We start from the raw sequence: 23,554 nt of genomic DNA on the forward strand, positions 1-23,554 counted from the left end.
GGAAAAGGGAAATGGAGATTTAGTAAAAATATGTTTGTATTTGCACACTTTTTTTAGAAGTGGATACAGTGTTAGACTAATCTGATACTGCTCAGTGTCCAACTGACAGGGCAAAAATGAGACTTTTCTTCAGGAATTATAAACTTTCATCTTGTAAAAGCCATAAAGTAAAAACAAGTGTAAGGTTCCATGCTTAGAGTTCCTGGGCCATGTCTCTGCATCTACAGACTGAGAGACCTCAAACCCTGCATTAAGAATTGAGTTTTGCCGTTCTATCACAAACTTGATTATAACTTCCCATTGTTAAGGTGAAAGGCTCCTGGTCTTTATTTGTTTGTTTCTTCTGGGGAAAAAAAAAAAAAAAAAAAAGTAAAATACCTCCAAACGAACCAACCACAGAAACCAAAGAAAAACCTCACACAGGAAACACCTGCTTCCCATGCCAACACCCACAACAATTCTGTGGGTGTCTAGCCAAGACCCAAGATGAAAACTTAAAACATTTTTCACCAAGGATAAAGGGACTGCCCATGTAAAGGTACAACAACAGGGAAAAACATCCCACAATGCCACTTTTCATCCCTGAGTTTCAGGTAATTACTAGAACCCAAAATATTGCAAAATCCAGAAAACTCCCTGACTTGAAACAATCCCTTTAACGGCTTGTACTGTGCTAAGAATATTCCAGAGACTTCCCACTGCAGACAACAATAAGCTAGGATTAAATATCCACATATAACAAAAATGAGCTGCTAGAGATGACCAAGACACTGTTTACAGCCTTTTGCAAGTCAAAATTCCTTGCATCTCCCTAAGCTTAGGATTTTGGTGGCTAAGCACCTCTGAAGAGCTGAGGCTAGACATCAGGCAACACTGTGAAGCAGGAATTAGTGAAATCTTTATTACTAGTAGGATCTGAGAGGTTTGGGAGGTCTAAGGTGCCAGACAACCCTCATGGTAATACCTAAATTTCAACTTCAGCTTTTTCAAGCAGCTTCCTCAGATAGGAGAGATAAATGCAATATATTAGAGATGGGGGGAAAAGAAAAGTAACAAAACCAAAGCAACCAACCCCCAAGACTCATACCCAGAGCAAAGAGGGAAAATTGTTTAGGAAGAAACAGAGACCAGAGTATTTAATGTATCCCCTGAGATTCTGTGTAACTTGAAATAAACACAACTTAGTTCAGTTACCTGCTGTGTGTTCATCAGCTCTCTCTCTCAGATGTTGATGTCTGATGAAGTTTGAGCTCACACTGAAGCTGTTTCCATGCTCTGAACGCCTACGGGGCTTCTCATCTGTATGGACTCTCTGGTGCTGCAGCAGAGCTGTGTTCCCACTGAAGTTCTTTCTGCACACGGTGCAGGAAAAGCTTTTCTTTTTCAGATGGGTTTTGTGGTGAGCAAGGAGGCTCGAGGCACGGCTGAAGGTTTTCTCACATTCCTTGCACTTATGGGGTCTCTCCCCTGAATGCACTCTCTGGTGAACCACCAGGTTGGCCTTCCTGCTGAAGCTCTTCCCACATTCTGCACACACAAACACCTTTTCTCTCGTGTGGATCTGCAGGTGGGTCAGGAGCCTGCAGTGCCCCTTGAAGCCCTTTCCACATTCTGGACACTTGAAGGGCTTCTCCTCACAGTGCAGTTTCTGGCTATCAGCACCAAGGACGAGTTTCCTGGAGTCTCTTTTTTCATGAGGGGAATCCTCACAAGCTGCCCCACTCCCTGGGCTCTGGGCTTCATGTGCCTGAGGCAGTTCCTCTTGCTTCAGGTCTTCAGGGAAGCTTTTCTCCTCCTCATCGTCCCCCAAAACGCAGTCCCCTGATGGAGTAAGAGACTCATATTAACACTCCTCTTTCCCTGCAGCAGATAAACTGCTCTCTGTGAAATAACTCAATTTCTCAGGCCCACCTTCAGCTTACACCAGATTCCCTTTTCCCAAAGAGGAACGGAAATTCTAAAGACTGAGACAATAAGGGGGAAGAAAAATGGCAAAGGGAGTAAGAGAAAGGTAAGAAATGTTCCTCTTCTCTTCCTTCCTCTCCCCATTTCCTTGTAGTTCTTCCCTTCAAAGAATGGTAAAAGGAAGATTGCCAGGATGAAGGAAGGAAAAGAACATGCTGAAGCATCTCATCCATCCCAAATATCTAGTTTGAGCTATTTGCTCCAGCAGACTTAGCTCAAAAGCTTTCCAGCCTGCTAAATTATCATTTACACACTCTTTCAAAGCTGGACATTTGGGTGGGGCTCTTTCAGCACAAGAGCCCATGTAACCTTCACTAGGCAAGGTCAGCAGGGAGAACTGTGCTGGTTCGTATTTACTGAAAAAATGTTAAATTATGTCTTTTGTAGGTTGGCACACCATGTTTTTTTTCTCCATCCCAACAACAATTGTAAGTGCTGTAAGGATACTGGATATTTATGAATCAGAAGTAAAAGGACTCTTTACTGATTAAAAAAAAAAATCAGCTAATTCCCAATTAACTATTACGATCTCTTTTCATAGCTAGATCTAACACAATATTTACTTTCCTTGCAATGAAAAGCTAAATAAATTGCATTCTGAAGAAACTCACCACATTCAAACATGTCCTCTTCTTTCCTAGAGAATGCAACTCATTTATTTAACAAAAGTATATTCAGCATCACACACTCCACAGTAAGCTCTAGGTCTCTTACCCACATGGATAAAGCTTTTATTTACAGCTGTTCAGCATTAACAGAATTACAACGATCACCTAATAAACACTTAGCCAAGGTTGATTTTTGGGAGCAACTTCAGGTGTTTACCATTAATTCAAGCACAGGATTTAACAACTAGCATCTCTGATCTGGCATTAAAATAGAACTCACAAGTTTAACACAGTAAAGTTGGTTTAATCCACTAACAAAACCAAACCGGGCTCTCTACATTGAAGATAAAACTCTGCAGGGCAATTTCAGCCCTATCTCTGATACAAAGAAATAAAAATTTTAAGTAGCATGTCCTTGAAAAGGCAAAATACTCTGTTGGACATGGCTACCAACATCTAAATAGTAATTTTGCTGAGAGAGGGAGTCCTCTGTCTTACATCGAGGAATTACACCCAAGAAGGAGCTTTCTCCCAGAGGGATGAAGAATCTCTCTGGCAGGGACACTCATTCCTCAGGAGGCTGATGGTTCCCCGGGAACCTTGGCAGCGACAGAACCCTCCATTCCCACCCACACTCTAACTCCCTTAGACCCTCCTCACTTGTGAGAAACCCTGGAAAAGGGAAATATGCTGTCGCTCCTAGTGAACTGTACCGTCTTATTTTAGAAGTGCTGGAGAAAGGAGCAGAAAGAAACCCCGAAGGCCACTGCAGCCTTGCCTCGGCCTGTCCTTGGCATCCCGGGGATGGAGTGCGGGCACCACGCTTCCCTGCGGGATTCGACCAGCACGAGTTAATATCTCACCTGGGCACCCTGCAGCAGCATCGCTCCTCCCGGGGCTCTGGAAAAGGGACAGTATGGACTCCATGGCAGGCTGCATGTAGGAGAGGGCCCCTCCAAGGAGCGTGGAGCCTTTCCCAGCAGGCAGAACGGGAGCGGGAGAGGAGGGCCGGACGCCGCCACAGGGAGCGCCGCCCTGCACAGGGGTGAGCCCTGAGCTTCATCCAGAGACCGGCGCCATACGAAGCGCCTCTTCCTAAGCTCAGTCTCCCCGGGAAGCACCGACGAGGCTCTCTCGCCCTGCTGGTCTCCCCTCGTGTTTCCTGCACGCGTTAATCCCCCGGGCGCTGCTTCCCTCCTGGGGCCGCTCCCCTCAGCGCACAGAGCTCCGGGCTCGCCTGGGGTTCGGCATCGGCACCCCGGGAATGCGGGAGCGCTTCTGTGGGGCTCCATCCCCGCTGGGCACCAACTGGGCTGACCTGGCACGGGAATTGTGTCCGGATGGTTCTGGAATGTCCCCGGTGAGGGTGACTCCGCACCCCCTCTGTGCAGTCTGATTATGTGGGAGTCTGTGAGGCAGGGGCCTCTCTGAAAGCCTTTGGATGGGTTGAAGTACGCTAAGCCATTCACACATAAAGAAGACATTTAAGTAGAAGTAAGTCAGTAATTTTAGGGTGAGTTCTAATGCTTTTAGTAAGTGAAAGGTTTCAAATGCCCAGAGTAGCAGAGCGAGTTCTAGTGAAGGTTGAAACATACTGATATCTTCAGCAAGACACAGCTGTAGACAGGACTTAGACATAATAGAGCTATAGTAAGAATATTGCTTACATTCTTTAGATAGAACAAGATAGATTGTATGTGTAGTTCTATACGTAACTTGGTGTGCTAAGAAACTGTAATTCCAATAGGTTAAGGAGTGGTGGTCTGAGTTTGCATCTTAGCTTGTTGGAAAAATCTTATATAACAGTATGTATTGGGAGAGTTGGTGCTTTTAGCCATTCTGGCTTCTAGCTATTCGCTTATTGCTACTGCTTTTGCCATTGCTGCTCCTTCTGCCATTGCTTTTTTGCTATTGCCTTTTGAGACTGATGTGTTTTGTAATAAAATGTGCTTTGTAATAAATAACCTTTTTAATTATTGGCTGCTTTGCTTATTTAAGGTAACCTGACAAAGTAGGAGCCAAGAGCTCGGAGTAGGAGTTGGTGCTTGTAGAGCCCAGAGGTCCAAAAACCTCACATGATTACACAGGGAAGAGGTTCTGCCTCACCTTCAGGGGCAACTTGTGCCCATCAGTTCCTGCCCAGGTGCCATTCCTACTATATGCAATAAAAATAATATCTCCACAGTACAATAAAAATGCACAGTGGGATGCCCAGAGAGGTAATGAAGTCTCCATCCTTCAAAGTTTTTAAGATCTCACCTGACAAAGCTCTGAGTAACCTTGTCTGAACTCCATATTGAGTAGAAATTCCATATTGCCTTAAGCAGGAGTTTGGATCAGAAACCTCCTGGGGTCCTTTCCCACCTGACTGGTTTTGTGAGTCTGTGAAACAGAATGGGAACTCCTCACCTGATAGGTGTGTCCATTATCAAAGTGTCTTGGGAACCCTGCAAAATAAACTTTGAGAAGGCATTATCCAAACTCTAATTCTGTGAGTGGAGAGGAGCTACTGCAGTGATCCTCTAAACTTGTGCTGACACAGCCTTTCCTGGTGCTGGATCTGTATCCCAGAGGGTCATTGCCCAGACCTGGAAAGGGATGTAATAAATCAGAGGCTATGGCTGGAAATGCTGTGGGCTACAGAAAATCCTCACTGATTGTCAGGAAGGTGGTGCCTTTGGCATCCATCTCAAAAGGTGATGTAACAGATTTAAAGGAGAAGGGCATGAAAGGCTGGGAAACCTCATTCCTCCTCCTCCCCTAACAAACTGTGTGCAGTTACTATTAATAAACACCCAACACATGCTACTGGAACTGGGGTAGGACAGAGAAACAACAGGCAATACATATTTTGAACAGACCCCAGTACCTTTGTTAATTCCCTATAAATCCTTATCATTATACCCAGAGAAATAGCAATTCTAACTCATGCCCCTATACTGTAAAAGCTACATGTTAGAGACAAAATTGGAGCTATCTGTGGGTAAGAAAACAAGCCAAAGGACCAGAAAGGTATTATTACCTCAAACAAGCCTAAGGACCAGAGATACATCAGTGCCTCTACCCAGAGATATATTATAAATTCAAGCAGCATGACTACTGACTGCTTTATCCCAATACAGAGTAAGTAAAACCAAAATGCAATTAGTACAGGTTTTTTTTCCACTTTCTCGAGGTCCACATTGGGCAGCAAAATATTCGTCTTGGTTTGAGACAAATTTGGGAGGAAATGTCCAAAAGGTGTCTCCTCTGAAAAGGTAGATTCCGGCTAGCTGCTCCCCCAACCGCTTTGGGAAAGATTTCCTTGGAAAAACTGGGAAAACACTGTTTATTTACACAAAGCAAAATATTCACAAGCATGAAAAAATGAATACCACTGAACAATGAAACATCTCTTCACTGTTCTGAAGAGATGGCAAATCCAGAGAGTCTTTCTGTGGGTGTGGCTCTGTCTCCCTGAGTCTGGAGCCGGCCTCTGGGCTGTGGCCATGGGGACCCCAGGTGATGGTCTGGTGTCTTGGACTGGAGAAAAGCTGGAAGAAGCCACAGTCCTGGGAAACTTTGTGTCTTGGATAATGAATGAGAAGCTAGCTTAAAAGCAAGGGAAAGCTCTCTTTTCTCTTTTCCTGCTGCTGGGCTGAGAGGTGGGAAAACCTGAGAGAGCTGAGAACTAACAGCTTTATATGTATGTTTCTGTAAATGCAGGTGGCAAAAAAATTCCTCCACTCCCCCACCTTCTAAGGGCCTAGTTTAAAGCTACAGGACCCATTTCTGGACAATAAACAGACAATGGGGGTACTGGACCATACAGTTATCCCAGGGCACCGATCTAGGCACCCCAAGGAGGAGCATAATCCTTCTCTATTCTGTGCTGAGGATGGTGCAATCCCAGCCCAAGAGGCTGAACATCATCAGAGAAATAGAGAACGGCCTGAGTTTGAAGGGACCTTAAATCTCATCTCATTTCTATCCCCTGCCATGGGCAGGGACACCTTCCACTATCCCAGGTTGCTCACAGCCCCATCCAGCCTGGCCTGGAACACTGCCAGGGATGGGGCAGCCACAGCTGCTCTGGGAAACCTGTGCCAGGGCCTCACCACCCTCACAGGGAACAATTCCTTCCCAATATCCAATCTAACCCTGCTCTGTGTCAGTCTCTCTCCATCTTTCCTGTGGCCCCCTTCAGGCACTGGAAGGCCACAATGAGGTCGCTCCAAAGCCTTCCCTTCTCCAGGCTGAACAATCCCAATTCTCTCAGTGTTTTCTCATAGGAGAGATGCTCTAAGTTTATTTAGGGAACATTAAATATCTGTGTATTAACAGATCCTGGGGACTCCTTAGAGATAAGAAACTCCTAAGGTAACCAGACCTCTGGGCCAGTGCTGGCTTTCCAGCTGTGTCCTTCTGGCTCATTGCAGTTGTTAACAAAGGACTGTAGAGAGACTCAATTCTGTATTTCCCAGTTCCAGAAGCCTTCCTTCGCTGTGCCAGCCCTCTTCTGCCCTGGGGGATCATGGCTGCTCCTTTCAGACCTTCTCTGTGTTCATGCACACACCAGGGCCATGGGGCAGCTCTTTGACAGTGATATCCTCAGCCAAGGGCACAGGTTTAAGTCCCATGTGCTTTCAGTAGTAGCCACTCCTTGGTGCTGCCCTAAACCAAGGTGATTATTTTGTTTAACTTCTGGTTTTCAGGCCATTTCCCTTTATTTGTCAGGATTAATTCTGGTTTGGGAAGAGCTGGACTCCATGATCCTTGCAGGTCCCTTCCAACTCAGGATATCCTGTGATTCAATGATGTGAGCTTGTTTTGTGGCAGTTTCAGGTGCTGCTCATTGCTTCTGCTTTTCCCTTTCTGCAGTTGTGTGCTTTGGAGGACAGAGGTATCCCATCCACAGTAACAGCCAGTATTTTGCAATAAAACAGGAATATTTTCCCTGAATTTCACAGTCCATGATACAGATGTGAAGGAGCTCATTTCATTAGATGCTGTTGGTTGTCAATAGACTGTTATGCAGCATCCTAATAAAACACATTCTAGCAAGGTCTGTTCTTCCCTGCAGGGAAAAATGGAAGCCTGGATTAACTAACTTCAACATACTGGAAGTTGGTGAAAGGATTAATATTCCCACTATCTAAATGAATCTGGCCTGTAGATACTGAAGTGATGAGTGTCATAGAAAAGTGAATTAAGAAATTAATTATTTTCTTGGCCCAGCAGAGCTTGAACTGTGTGGCATGATAGCTTGGAAGACCATCAGGTAATAGAGGTGCAAAAAAAGATTGTGAAGAGTTTTCATATTCATCCCTCAAGTTCACTAAAGAAAGCAGTGGCACTTCATGCAAAAATAGCGTGTAAATAAAACAAGAGGCTGTTATAATTCATGAGAAGGTTAGAACACATTGCTATAGCATTTTATAATTTTAAATTCTTGAGTTTGGGAAACTAGTAATATTCATTTATATAAAGTCCTTTCAAGACTGTATCTCAAATTAGAGAAGTCCATATTTGATGTCCATGCAAGTATTTTTAATTTGAAAGATATAATTTTCACTAACTTAAATAGGAGCCTTGGGTTTCAATTTAACAGGAATATTTTAATTACCCCTGTCCCCTGCACTCCTCACAGCCTTCTCACCTTGAGATCAAGGTTTTAAAGAGCCTCCTCTCTATCCCAGAATTTAGATCCTTAATGAATCTGTTGAATCCTCTCATCTGGGGTTGCACATAGTATAACTTCCCAGGTTAACACTGAATTGCAAATAAGCACTGTGATTTTCTGTCAGGTTTTGCATTAATTTTGTAGTTTTCTTGCCTCAGCTTAATCGTGAGAATGATCACATGAGATAAAAACCTTGTGAAGCACAGACTGTATGCCATCTCCAACTCCTCTGCTTTTAACAATGCCTCTCATTCTATTGTAAGAGAAAATTTGATGTGACATAATTTGCCTTTGGAATTCCACACTATTATTCTTTTCCTTTTTAACTGCTGTGTGACTGCTGAGTATTGTTCTTGTACTGAAGTCAGGCTCACTAAAAATAGTTCCCAAGTTCTTGTACTCTTGTATTTCCTTTGTCTTCTCCAATCTTGTCCATCTTTCCTGAGCTCTCCAGGATATCTAATGGCCTACCTCAGCTTGCTCCAGCCTATAGGTGACATTAAAAATCTAAATTAAGTGCTCTGTAACCTCTTCTCTGTCTGCTCTGAGTTCTTACCCTTTTGATGCTGTTCTTGAGTTTATTACATAATGCTAATCTTCCCAGCAAAGACATAGATTTTTATTTTTTTTCCTGTTGTCTTTCAGTCAATAATAATTTAGAATGTTTTTGAACTGTTCTATGTTCCAGTTACTTTGTTGCTTGGCTGTGCTTTATTTTCTTTAATACATTATTTTATATAATCTGACCTACTTGTCACTGCCTGTGCCATTCCTGTTCATAATTTCAGACCAGTAGGGAAATTTGTGGCTTGTCAAATTTACTCTCTTAACCTTTTTTTTTTCCCCCTTTCTCTAGTTGGAGACAGTACATTCTTTAGCAGTTTTTTACAGGACATTTAAGTGCACATCTTCCCACTAGCTGTTCTCCAGGGATTTACCTGCCTTGGGATCTTACTGCTGGTTCTCTGAGACTGCAGACACCTGATTTCTGGAAATACAGTCCTTTCTTTTTTGGTGGGTATCCAGTTCTCACCATTTCTTCAGCAGAAGTGAGGAACAGGATTTTGACTTGCTTTTTGTGCCCTGGGGCAGTGGATGTTGCCTGGGATCTCTCCTCTCAGTATTTTGTCTCGCTTCTGATCAGCTAAAATCCTTGTATTTCACAGTTATCACAGGATCACTGATGTTGGAAAACACCTCCAAGGAAATAAGCAAGACTTGTCAATGTTTCAAATCCATATTCATCACAGGACATAGCACTTCCAAATAAAATGCCAAAGGCTGTAACAGAGCAAGCTGTAAAGAAAAACTTCTCAGCAGATAAATTCTTGCTTTACATACCAAAATATATTTAATATTTTGTATTGCTCATTGACGGATTTTATACTAAGGATGAACAGTATCTTAATTAGAAGAAATACTAATAAAAACTAGTTGGAATTTACTGCATATTAAATTCTAGCTAATTCCTTTGCTTGCTTTCATGTTCTATATTGTCAGTAACTATGAAGACTAGGGAAAAAATTTAGGTTTTTTTTTCCTGGAAATATTAATGTCATCTTAATGTCAAATATTAAAGAATGAATAAAACAATGTAACTGTTGCTTTTATTATCCCACCACTAGGATTGTCATCAGATGCCTAAACTCGAATCTTCTCTGCCAGCTTTGACTGCAGATTGCTGAACTTGAGCCTCACTTGCCTTTTCAAACTAATTTACCTCATTAGTCTCCTCACTGCTGAATTTGCCGTTGCTGAGTAAATCTTAATTTGTTTTTTTGGCATTTCCTACGTGGCAGCCCTTTATTTATCAATAAAGCTTTCCTGGAGGTGTTAAGTGGTGGCAAACTTCCCAGAGACCTCCACGGGCAGCTGACATTTCTCTTTCCCCAGACCAATTGTCACATCAGCCTCAGCTGGGGGGGAGTAACAAAATGTGCTAAAATGATCAATAATCATGGATTGTGAAGAGAGGGCACAATTTCCCCTTAAACTCAGTGTTGCATAAACACAGTCACTGTTGAACAAGTTAATGCTGTTCACACTTTCATTTGTTACTCTACAATTGTGTGGTTACTGTCTCTTGTTGTAATTTTTTCACTCATTCCTCAAGTTTCAGGACGCCTCCATTTTTAAAAGCCTGAGGCAAAGATACAGTTAAATTCACCTGCCTCTCTCTGCAAGACTGTGCTATGGTATAAACTATTACTTTCTGCTCAAAACCTACCTGCCAGAGTCACTGGGGTACTTGCCTGAATTTTGGGGGCTCTTCAGTGTCTTGCACAGCAGTGACAAATGACAGTGGCAAAGGATGTGTGTTATCTGTGTTATCAGTAGCAAAACATCAGTCTGTGTTGCCTCAAATCTTGCCTATTTACTGATCCAAGTACAGTTAAAACCTCTTTCTACCAACATGTTTGCTGGCGTTTTCACCAGCCCTCTCTGGCCAGTTTCTATACATTTAATCTAATGTTTATTTTCTTGCAGCAGCTTTTCCCAGGTTGAACCACTGGTTCTCAAGGGTTTGTATCCTCTGGAGTGGTTATGAGCCCCAGTTGGAGAGGAGGAGCTTGCAGAGAGATCTGAATCAGAAATACAGAAGTCAGGGCACAAGCTGAGGTGGGAATTCCTGTTTGAAAGCCCTCTGCAAAGCTCTCTCATACCTTTTTGTGAAACCTGGGAAAAGATGGATCACATTGGCAACTCCAGAGCTATTGCCTTGATCGTCTCTTGCCTAATCTTTTATAGAAGATGCATTTCTTTGCTGTAGCTTTTACATCTGGTGCTGAGTGTTATCTGCTGCTTCCCTGGAAGGAACAAGTCACCTCTGAGAATGACTGCAATTCACCTCTGAAGTACAGGCAGCTGCAGGAATTTGTATCATCAGGGCACCTGAGGCAAGAGAAGTAGAAGAGTGTGTGGCCCTGGCTCTGGATGGACTCTGGGCTAAAGAATTCAGCTTTCTTAGCTGTGGTATCCATTCCACATGTAGGGCATGAGTCCAGAAATCCAATTTATCGCTGTTCCACTGCACATTTCACAGCCAAATGATCATGGGAGTTAGGAAGAGGGACCTGTGGGCTCAGTTCTTAATGAACACCAGCTGTCCTTAGCTGAGGGAGATGGGAAAAGTTGAAAATTGGCCGGGATGCCTTCCCTTGAGAGCTGGTGCTTATTCTGTCGTGTGACCTGCAGTGTATCAGCTAGAGACTTGTCTTACATCATTTTCCTATGCCCCTATTTTTGCTTCCCTTAAAAAATGCAATTTCCATCGTTTATTTAATTGATTATTTGCCTTGATAATACTGTGCAATTAGAATGTCAGAAGAAAAAGCTTTAAATATTCAAGTCTGCAGGTTGACCTCTAAGTCTGTTCTTTGGATAGAATTTGAACTTTCTTGCTGATGGCTTTAATTCACTGATGCATCTTAATGGAAAACTGATTTTTTTTTCCTCCATAAAGATCACATTTACATATAAAATATGGAAAGTGATATTTTAAGGAAAGATTAGCTAACAAAATGAAAGTGGTATCTTTGAAGTATGCCCTGGATTTTGGGATTGGAAATAATTTTCATTAAGGAAAGTCATGATAATGGTGTGTCTTTTCCTCTCATTCAAGTCTGCTATATTGCAAGGAAGTGAGGGATAATTACTAGACATCATCTACTCTTGCTTAACAGAAAACTGGCATAATGAGGTGAGGTCTCTATACTTAAAAACTAAAAATTTGAGGTAATAGACTCAGCTACAAATGGGATGTTGTTCAAGGAAGTTGTCTAGGTTACTCCCAATTTTCCTTTGTTGCAGACCTCTTGGTGAGTTTCCACAGGGCACTCATCACAGCAGGACCTCCCAGTCTTCTGTATCAGGGCTGAAAGCCTCACTATGGCAGCCTTTAAAATTTGGGTTTTCCTCCTGTAGGTGGGGCTGCTGTTCCACTGCCAGCTGTGCTCCAGATGTGGGCAGATGTGCTGGAGAAGCAGCCTCTGCTCAAGTCACCACCTCATCTAGCAAACCAAACAATGCAAAGTGACCATAGCTTTAAAATATTTTGTTTTATTAAATGTTTCAAATAACATAAACATCATATTAACAATTTTATGGCTGAGGTTCACGTAATTTGTGGTTTGATAATTTTATCTGATTTGAGAGCTCAAAAGGTTATGCCTTAACATTAGAAACTCTGTAATTAAGATTTATAACAGGAAGTTGTTTCATAGCTAACAAGAGGATAGAAATAGCAGATAGAACCGTAGAAACTCTGGACAGTGGGAAAGTACATATTTTACTACAAACTAGGGTCTGCCAAGATCATGTAAGGACAAGAAACCTTTTGTAAGTGGCTTTATGTTCATCTGAAAAAACAATTCATAGTTGGCTTTTAAGCAATAGAGAAAAGTGGGATAGTACATATTTAATTATTCCCCAAATATGTTTTATTTTTTGGATTTTAATTCTCTTTAAGTAAATCTGTACCACCTTCATACCAATATTTAGCACCATGTAATGGGGTGTTCACCACTTACCTTCTGGGGAATGTTATTTGCTCTGTGCTAGAATAAGGGGTCCAATTGTACTAAAATTGTACTTAAAGTTCATCCTTGTTTTCAGCAGTAGAACGTCAATGCTGGAAGAGCAACAGCATGCTTTCAACCATGAAGCTGTAGCTTATTTACAAACAAAAGGATGCCCCCCTCCCTCTTTTCCCAGTTGCTTACTTGTGATAATGAGTCAATAAACAGCTACAGGTTAGGTTCCCTTTACACTGGAAATGAGGGTATGTTTTAATTGCTTCCTCGTGAACTGAAGTGGAACAGGGCACACCAAACAAGCACAGCCTGGCACCTCAGGATGAGCTCCACTGGTTTTACCACATCTGTTGTCTGGTGCTGGAAGATGCAGCTGTACACACAGGCAGATGTACTCATGCTTCCTTAGAAAATGTAAAAGAACACATTTCTGCAGGAGGTGGGTAATGGGCCAACAACCTGCGATTTATCAGTGGGTCTAGTTACCCCTCCCTCCCTACTGTGGAAGAACAGTTTCTTAACAAGGAACAGAGGAAGGTGGAGGGGTAAGAAATTTAATTTTTTTGGTAACAGACATGCTGAAGATAAACAGCTTTGGTTGTCACTCAAAAGGCAGTTAAAACACAGATTAATTGTAAGGATTTGTTGTGGTTGGTCTGTTTGTTTTGTTATCACTGTTTAATTAAAAGATACTTGTGAATTGCAAGCTTATGCCCACTGCTGATGGTGAAATTATACTCAGTGTTTTCTTTCAGATATTTTCCCCAAGGCTTGGGTTTCTTCAGAGCACAAACAAATCCACTGAGGAGCACAAAGTAAACTATTGAACATCAGCCACTGCTTGAGGTGAGAACAAGTTCTTATGCCCAGCTCCTCCTGATGACAGTCACAACTGGCACTCAAGGGCCAATGCCACACATCAGCCCCTGCACGAGGCTTTCTGAAATATGTCTGTGCTTCAGATAATCAGCTGGAAACATCTCAAGCCACAAAAAAATGTATTAAAGATTCAAGTTCCTCTGCATGTTACGTGTGTGTTAAGACAAGATAACAGCTTGATCTGCCCCAGGCAAGGCCAGAGCTCTGGAGCCAGCTGCTGGCAATGCTGTGTGGGCTGTTCAAGGTCTCCAGAAAAGCAGACACCATCTGCAACAGCTCTGTTTTCCCAACCCAAACAACTGCTGTTTTTTTGGGGCTGAGTAGCTTTTCTGTGGCTGTTTCCTTCAGCAAAATGCTGATGAGTCTTAAAATGTCACACCACTACTGTTCTGAGTGTAGCACCTTTCTGTGTGTTCAGAAAACCAGGTCTGGATATGTCCAGGGGAGCAAAAAATACACCTCAGACTTGTAGGGACAATACAGCCTGTGCACACAACTGTGAATGCCTGCAGGCATATTGTGAGGAATTCCTGGCATGAGTAGGGAAGGGGAAGAAAACGTGGGACATTACTCTCAGGAGAGCTGACTGATGTTGGTTTAGCAGCTCTGCACCTTGGACTTTTCTGAGACCCAAGCTTTTGTCTGTCACGTGCACAGCCCAAGACTTACTATCCCTACTGTTGCTTCTCTTTGTCCATAAGGCAGGCACTTAAAAAGACTTCAAGGTAAGCGTTGAAATTATTTCCTAATGTTTGAGTGGAAGTTTGTTTCAAAGTGATCTACAGTTTTGGTTTGCTTTGTTTTTTAGCCTTTCCTATGATGACCCAATTATGTAACTGAGGGAATGCACTCTTCTTGCAGGAATCCCTGCAGCAACCTGCCTCAGCCCCACCAAGGCAGCAAAGTACAATGGCACAACCTTCACCAAAATATTGCTGTGGCAGCACTGGGCAGGTAATGTTGGCCCCCAGCCCCTAAACTCACAGCTCCAGGTTTCTCAGGTGCTGACACCTTGCACAACATGCCCTGAAGCTGGAAAACACACACCCAACAACCAGTTTCACTACAGGAAGCACATTTCCAAGGCAAGAGCTTCAGAAATTTGCATCTTTGTAAACTGGGTGCTTGATGTATTTAAGCACAGATCAAAAGCAGTTTGTGACAAACACAGAGCCCTGCCATCCTGGACACATTCCTGGTCAGGTTCTGCTGCAGGCATCCTTTGGCAATTGCTTGGGGACATACGGGGCAAGATTAATTCCTTGAACCTTTAGAAAGATTTCTGAACCAGCTTAAAGTGCTCAGATATACACTGTCATAATTTGCTCTTACATTCACTACCGAAACCAAAGCCAAGTATAATTTTTGAGGAATGCCAGGTTTGTAAATTCTCTGCTCTTCTCAGCTCACAAAAGAGCAACTGTGTCACTTCGTTGTGTTTTTGTTTATCATTACTTTTTCAGACAGCTGGCATGACATAAGACTAGAGAAACTGAGTGCTGTATTGAAGACTGATCATCTTAAAAGTGGTTGTTCAGTGTTATCTGAATAAAAAATATTTCTGTGTAAGATTTGACTCTGAAAATCTGACAATGCAGTAAATTTGTTGTTGTTGCACCAGCTACTTTCAAGAAGGCTCTCTCTCTCTCTCTCTGCCACCACAGGAATTTACAATTCACTACAAGAAACAAGGATCTCCAACAGCCATGAGCACTAGGACGGTCCTTGGCTTCCTTTCTAAATTGCAATTTAATTCTAAAACTCTGAAAAATCAAGTTCTGAAAATTCTAAGCTGCAGGACAAAGTGTGTTACCTTCACAGCTGCATGACTTTTCTTACAGAGAAGTCAAAGAATCACAGAGCTGCTTAGGTCAGAAAAGACCTTTAAGGTCATTAAATTCAACATTTAACCTATTCTCAAGAAAAACAAGTTTCAGACTTTTTAATTCCTCCTGACAGGAGTGGCAGCAGAACAAGCCCAGTGACGCTTCCTCCATGTGTGTCTTTACACTTTCTTTGCTGGTGGAAATGATCAACTGCAAAGTGACTTAGCTGTAATGAAAGCCCAGTATCAGGCTGGTTTTGAGCTATAAGGAGAAAGATTTCCTGCAGGGAAAAAAAGACCTATACTTCAAAAATAATGATGGGTTTCTGTGTTTTCCTTCCGATTTTCATGAAGCCTTATCTTCATTCTCAAGAGTTAATACAGCATTTTTCAAGACCCCAAAAATGTTCTAAGCAAATGTAATAAATGCAAGACCAGGAATTTTTTAATAGACTGAAACCTTAACCACAGGGAGAAAAGAAGACTTTTCTGTAAGAAAGCAGCTTGTGAGTGAGCAGAGTTATCACAGGTGCATAAATTCTATGTGTGTCTTCAGGTATGGCCTGAAAGCATCAGTCCTCAACAGCAGTACAAGACAGCATCTGAAAACTATTCCTTGTGTTCACTGGCCTCATGTGACTGATCTTTCCTCCTCCTAAGTTTAGAAAAACTGAGAAGGTGCAATCTTGTTTTTTCAATAAGGTACATTTCAGTATATGAGAATGAAGAAGCAGCTGCTTTAGGAAGACCTCTTACAGGTTAATTTCCTTGGCTGGGTCTTCTCTGGTGGCATCCTTGTCTTCCAAGGTCATGCTTTAGATTTGCCTCTTTTGAGGAAGAAGATGGGATTAAGATAGCCTAGGGAGTAGTACATGGGAAGACAATGACTTTGGTTAATCCTTACTCTTGCACATCAGACACTAGATGAGGGGTCCCAGCTTGACCTGTTCCTAAAGCTTCAGTTATGGCTTTAAAATTTGGCCTGGTCCTATGGAAGAAAGACCACCATGTGTGAAAGCATTAGTTAAAATTAAAAAGGTGAGCATGTAACAGTGTATAAGAAATGCCAGCTGCTGTTGGAGGGAGTGGATTTTTCTGCTACTTTCAGACCCCGATGCCCACAGTTGCTGAGTAGAGGAGATGGAGGTCCTTCTGGAAGAGGCTGGTTGCTGATGGATGGCTTCAGTGCCTGAGGGTGCTGGATGCCCTGAAGTAGGACAGGAACTTGTAGCAGAGGCTCACCACAAAGTACCAGATGTTTCGAGCCATCTGCGACCTCGCGATGAAGATGCGCCAGATGATGACGAGGAGGGTGGTGTTGAACGCGTATCGGATGTTCCTCAGCCTGGGAAAGAGGCAGATCATCAAGAAACACACAAACAACAAGAAACTCACCAGCTCCCTGCATTTCCTACAGGCAGTTCAGGAATGAATCCTATCTACAAGTGGCCCTTGGGCTTTTTGCTATTCCTGTTTTAGTGGAGAGGCTGTGCTGGAGGTCCTTGGTCTTGCCAAGGACAGTGCTGAAGCTGGAGCACATGTAATTCATGGCACAGGTGGAGTAGCTGTACTGGGTTTCTCTCTTGCTCTGTACCCTCATTTCAAACCACAGCAAAGTCATATGGGGAGGATTTTCTTTAGGACAGTCTGTGTCCAATACTTTCTGCTTTGGTTTCATATATTGGTTATTTCTCACTTTGCAGAAGTTGAGGCAGGCTAGAGAACCTTCACAGGAGTTGATGAGCAAGGTTCTTTTATTTGGGTGAAACCCTTTCTTTAGAGTTGTGAAATTACGTAATGATCATAAAAGGTCATCACTGTTACAATACTGCAGGGATTTTTTATTTTTGGGGGGGAGTGGGTTAGTTTACAGCATCAATTTCAGTGGTATTACTGAATTTTTCAGATCCTAATGATCCTGTCTTCTTTCTGTAAGGCAAAATTTTCTGCAGTTCTCTAATTGTCATTTTCCCAGTGCTTGACCAAGGAAAAAAAGACACCTAAAGACCTCAAGACTTGTTTCATTTTTACAAGAGCACTTTTATTTTAAGGTAAACTTTATCACTACACCACAGCCCACGGTCTGAGGCAGTGAGTAGCCCATTCCTGAGGTCCTTATAAACCTCCTAAAAGTGATCCATGAATGATGAACTTGTTTAGGATCCCTTGCTATGGCAAACTATTCCCTCATTCTGTGTTTGTAAATACTGATAAACCACTGTGATAAGAAATAAGTTATCTCCATTATAATAAATAATAATAAATAATAATAATAATTTTGCAACATAGCTAGACTTATTTTCCCCAAAGGTAGCCAGGAGCTCGTATCTTTGTCCCTGGGTGTGACTTACTTGCGTAGATGCTGCTTTGCTGCTGGAATGCCAGCCATGTCCTCATTTAGTAAGTACTTCTTAGCACCTATGCAGTAGCTCTCGATGTACTCTGACCAGTGCAGCTGGCGAACATCAAAGTTGTATAACTGGGATTTAAAGACAAACAGCAAAAGCTGAACGCCACAGTTCAAAACCAGGTCACTTGAAGCATCAATTCTTCGTTGATCTCTGCTCCTGACAAGGCCCTCTCTCTGAAATTCTCAAAGCCACTGAGTTCCCAAGCACTGCCAGACTATGTTTCACAGCTGCTGATTAATGTCCCACCCAGCTGGGAATCTGGGCAAAGCAAGCAGAAATGTAGTGCTAGCTGGCAGAAAATAAAGGTGTTCATCTTTCAGGTGGCATCTCTTCCATAAATACATGTATTTGTACACATACACACACAGAATCATGGAAGAAAAATGGTATTCTACAAAGGCAAACAGATTAAAATAAAAACCTCCATGCAGTTTCAACGTGTCACTAGAATTATGTGTAAATAAATCAACTGGACATTGAGTCAACAGGTGCCTCTGCATCACTGTTACTCGCAGCTGCATTCTTTTTTGGCAGCTAGATCAACAGAAGTCCAGGAAATGGGTCACTCTGGTGTTTGGCATAATCATAACCTCGTTGCAGAGCCAACTACCCCAGTTCATTTTAGGTGCTCATACTGGACAAATTGTTAGCAAGCTGTCAGGCAGCTGTTTGTCTCTTAAAGAAAGGCTTTGTAGAGAGGAATAAGTTTTCACAGAATAGGTTGGGTTTTAAGTGACCTGAAAACATTTTCTTGTAATTAATAGAAAGCTCCTGAAATATGTAATTTTATTTCAGATTAAAATCAATTCCAATCCCCTAGATATCATTTAAAAGCTCAACAATACACCAAAAATAATTGCTGCAGATGAACAAAACCTGAAATTATCAACTCATATTCAAGACATATTTACCTTTTTGTCCTCTGTGTTAAGGTGACTCATTAGCATATTCATATTATCTGAAGACCAGTTCCAGGACTGGGTGGAGAAATACTGCAGAAGTGTCATAGACTTGTGCAGCCGATTGATGATCTTCATCATTCTGAAACAAAGGGGGAGCATCAGAGGTGAGCAGAAAGTCTGACCTTATGTAGAGGCTGCTGGTTTGTGTTTCTACCAATCCAGGTAAATAAACATTGCAATTCCTCCTGAGCATTGCCCTGCCACTCACTAGGCTGAGAACTTCTCAGCAAGTCCAAACTGCTCTATCTGAGCCCTTGAGCCTAGAGCTACCCAGCTTTTATTGTTGGCTCCAAATGGGAGCAAATGTGCCTGCCACTGATGTCCAACTCACTGGTCTGACCTAAGCAAGGGTAGGAAGCTGCATCTACCTCATGTACTGCTGTGAAGGGAAGAGCCCATCTGAGCTAGCATGAAGTCTGCACCACAAAGACACAGGGCTTCTGTTCCAAAGGTGGGTACTTTCTTTCTGCCACAGGAATTCTCTTCTGCTCCCAAGCCTGAGTTGTGTACTGAAGCGAGGCTCTGATTTTTGGCATTAGCTCCAGTATTTGGTGACCACATCTGCAGTATGGACTCTGAGCTCTGAAGTCATTTGCCCAACTTCAGTTTTCAGACAGAACCAAAGAATCACAGAGTGGCTTGGGTTGGAAGGGAGCTTAAAGATCATCTTGTTCCAACCCCTGCCATGGGCAGGGACACCTTCCACTAGCCCAGACTGCTCCAAGCCCCATCCAGCCTGGCCTGGAACACTGCCAGGGATGGGGCAGCCACAGCTGCTCTGGGAAACCTGTGCCAGTGCCTCAGCACCCTCACAGGGAAGAATCCTCCTATATAATCTAAACGTACGTTCTATCAGTTTGAAACCATTCCCCCCATCCTATGATTATGCTCCATGGTGAGTCCCTCCCCTTCTTTCTCACTGGTCTGCTTAAAGTACTGAAAAACTGTTACCAGGTTTCCCATGTGCCTTCTCCAGCCTCAACAGTCCTGGCTCTCCCAACCTGTCCTCACAGGAGAGGTGCTCCAGCCTTCTGACCATCTTTATGGCCCTCCTCTGGACCCACTCCAACAGCTCCATGTTTTTGTTGTCTTGCTTCAGAGGCATAACTGCTTAAGGACTTGGGAAATGCAGGTTCAGGTCCTCTCATGTGTCTTGGCCTTTTCTTACTCATTTTTTTATGTAAAAGTGGATGACAGTAATGCTGTCCTACCCTGCAGGATTATTTCAGTTGTCCCAGAGGTCATGAGTAAAACAGGCCTCTGGCAGTTGTTTTGAAGTGTGATGTACATGGCTTGGTCAATTCTGAGAGGACACCACGTCCTCTCAGACTGGGTAAGGGCAAGAGAAAGCATTAAAAGGCTGATTTTCGTGGAGAACAGAGCTGTTTTCATGCGAAATATTGAGCTGCCCAGAGGGTAACACAGTTGCTGTGACAAATAGAAGACGGCAGTCTGGGGGAGAATGGTGCCAGGCTGGCCTCTCCCCACAGAGACGTGACTGCCACGGTGATGAGCACTCAGCACAGCACAGAAAGACACAATGAGTCCATCAGCTCAGAGCAGAACTGTGCAGCTCCCCCAAACCAACTGGAAAGAGCACTAAAGCCTAAGACAAGCACTCCTTAAAGTGGATTCATTTTAGAAGCAAAGTAGGCCATCAGATTAAAGGAACCTTCATTCTGAATAATTATGTGCATGTTGACTGAATGCAGTTTATATGAACTGTTTTAAAATTATTTCAGATTAATCTTCCTGTGTAGGGCAAGCACCATGAGGCAAAGCTTTGTGAATATTTTAATACATTTTAGGAACTTGGGAAAAAGAAATTATGCAGCTAGATTGGAAAGATCTGAAGCTGCCCCTCAAGCTGACTCCCCAAAATCTTTAAAGTGCTTATGACTAATGGAAACTGATAGGAAAAAAAAAGGATAAGAGAACCAACTCTTGAGTATATGAAATAAATTCGCCCCTGTGAGGGTGGTGAGGCCCTGGCACAGGTTACCCAGAGAAACTGTGGCTGCTCCATCCCTGGCAGTGTTCCAGGCCAGGCTGGATGGGGCTTGGAGCAGTCTGTGCTAGTGGAAGGTGTCCCTGCCCACAGCAGGGGTTGAAACTGGATGACCTTTAAGCTTTCTTCCAACCTAAACCAGTCTGTGATTCTATGATCTGAAGAGGTGAGTGTGAAAACTGTGTTTCATGTCAACTGCCTGAACTCAGTTGCTTGACCATATTCAAAACACTGACTAATAATTTGTATGAAAGAAAAAGACATATTTTTGTATGAAAAATAATTTGTATTCTGAAAAACATCAACTGAGTAGAGACATGGCAAAGATTTCTTACAGGAAGTTTCGTCCTCCACTGTGGAGGAACTGAGAGGAATAAATTGAGTATTAGCTCTCACTATAGCCACACTTCAGACATGCATTTTGTCTTCTAGGAAACTGTTTACAGCAATAATTTCTCTATTTGCTCCCATAAAGAGCCTTGCACCAGCAGATCCTCAGGCAAGACAGGACTGCCCCAAGAGACTACTAAGGGTATAAACCACACTATGTCATGGTAAGTCATGATGGATGTGCAGCGCTCATAGGAAAACATTTAGGGCAGTTTTGCTTGATATCTGGAAAGTTATGTGAAATGAGCTTACACCTAAAAAGGCTTCTTCTTCTATCTGATGTGGTTTACTGCACTTAGACCATAAAGGTCTGATATCCAGGTAGCTGGAAAAAGAACAATGTGCTGCTACTGTGCTTTCTACCACATTGCAGCAATGCCTGGATGAGCTGAAGTAGTGTGTAAAAATAAAAGGAGAATTATATTAAAAAAAAAAGACATAGAAAACTCCCAGCTTCATTGGTGAGCCATCTTTGCTAAGGCAGCAAATCTTAAAGTTCAAAAGATCATGCTGAGGCCTGTTTGACATTTAACTACAGCATTGCAGGCAGTGTCCACTGATTAATTATGCCAATCAGCTTAATGAAAAGAAATGTCAATTGTAATGGCAATGCTAAGATCTTACTGCTTCTCATTTCACCAAAGATTGGAGATTCCAGCCTCATTTTCAGTTTACCTCTATTTCTAGGGTAATTCTTTCCTCCTGGATAACTGGAAGTCTTTTTACGGACCAATCTGCCTCCGAAGCAGAATGTCAGGGATAATTCAGAGCAATGCCAGGGATTTCTTGCAAACAGCTGAAGCCAGCTTTCTAGCAGCAGAGGAGCAGACATCAACACAGCTCTGGCATCCTGTTCTCACACTGCACAATAAATCCTCCTCTGTGGTGGCAGGGAGGAAATGAGGACAATGTCTGGAGTAACGTTTCTTACAAGAGGATTCCTTCCACATGGGACATGGATATTGCTGTTCCTCCAAGCCATAGCACTGCCAGGGCTCAAATACCACCTGTAATGGTGAGCTGCCCTCCTAAATACAATTAGAATTTAATCATACTCAGGAACAACTGCTTCCTAGATTTCAGGCCAGTGCTGGAAACAGCTACTTAGATTTACAGGAAAAAAAAGTATTAGCTTGTATGTTCTAAAGCTTGCCAGTCTAAAGTCCTTATGCAAACTCATGCCAGATAGGGGTAATCCCTGAAGTGGTGCTGATCTGGATATAGAGAAGACAGAAGACCACCCTCTGCTTTGGGAAGCTCTGTGTAAAACTGAGTTCAAAAGGTGTGATGTTCTCCAGGTGGTGGGAAGCGTGCGAGCCCTAGGCTGTGCTTAGCTACAGCCATGCATTTTCCTCAAGAGGAGGATTTGGGAAGAAGCTGAAGGACTCCAGTTCTCATCACTGGTGTGAGCTCTGCTCTCCACAGGAGTGGCAGGCGTGCAGGAGGCTGAGGGCACCATTCTCACCTGGGCTTTCTCCCCGTGAGCCTCATGTAGAGGTCGTAGAGGATGGCGGGTGCCTTGTGGCTGACAGTGATCCAGTACTGGTTTATCAAGTAGCTGGAGGTCATGTGAGCGTTGGGCGTTCGGAAGGCCTGCTCCAGGGGGTTCCTTTTGAACGTGGACATGACGTACTGCCCTGCAAGGGAACAGGCATCTGTCACTGGAGTCACTCACTTCCAGCTGGGCTGCAACCCTGGCGCAGCACGGCCCAAGTTGTGCTTTACACCTCCAGCCCACAGCTCTCTGAACTGTGGCACCAGAGCCTGGACCAGGTTGTCCCTCTGCCATGAAAATTGATGACTCCATCTATCACCAGTTTGAAACCCGATCCCACTCCACACTTAACACCAGCAGACAAAAACCTCCTGGTCAAACCACCAAGGAAGAAGGAAAAGCAGGCAGCTCTAAGAGCTTTAAGGAGCTGCAGTTCTGCTTTCACCTGCAGATGTGAAAGAAATTGGTAAGTGCTAACATTTCTTTGGGTCACTGAAAGCAAACTTTGATCTGCTAGCATAAAATAAAAATTACATTTCTAGTTTTCAATCAGATTTTCCAAAGGGCTGATGGCTGAGTTAGTCTGTTGCTTACAGAGGGTAACAGCTTTAAAAAGACTTCATTACATCCTTTTAAACCACATCTGACCCACACCATCAATTGTCTGCCTGTTTCAGGAGACCTCTGGATGCTCTAAGGCAGCAAACTGTCTCGCATTCTTAACTCTAAAACAAAGGACAGGGTGGGAATCTTCCCTTCCCTTTGCACTTCAAGGCACAAAATATGCTGGGTCTGATTCTGAGCTTCAGCAATGGCA

General features: G+C 43.0%; 1 protein-coding gene across 3 annotated transcripts in view; it reads right to left on the bottom strand.

The window, feature by feature from the left end:
• Positions 1-12,278: 12,278 nt before the first annotated feature.
• Positions 12,279-23,554, bottom strand: part of FAR2 (fatty acyl-CoA reductase 2) — a 119,917-nt gene continuing 108,641 nt past the window's right edge. For all 3 annotated transcript variants that reach the window (XM_056516416.1, XM_056516415.1, XM_056516417.1), the window contains exons 9-12: positions 22,708-22,879; positions 18,794-18,923; positions 17,823-17,950; positions 12,279-16,816 (exon numbers count right to left, since the gene is read on the bottom strand). In XM_056516416.1, coding sequence (XP_056372391.1) covers positions 16,654-16,816; positions 17,823-17,950; positions 18,794-18,923; positions 22,708-22,879 — 593 coding nt within the window. In that variant the 3' untranslated portion in view covers positions 12,279-16,653. The remainder of the gene's footprint in view (positions 16,817-17,822; positions 17,951-18,793; positions 18,924-22,707; positions 22,880-23,554) is intronic.

The sequence above is a fragment of the Oenanthe melanoleuca genome, chromosome 1A, assembly GCF_029582105.1.
Source record: "Oenanthe melanoleuca isolate GR-GAL-2019-014 chromosome 1A, OMel1.0, whole genome shotgun sequence".
NCBI lineage: Eukaryota > Metazoa > Chordata > Aves > Passeriformes > Muscicapidae > Oenanthe > Oenanthe melanoleuca.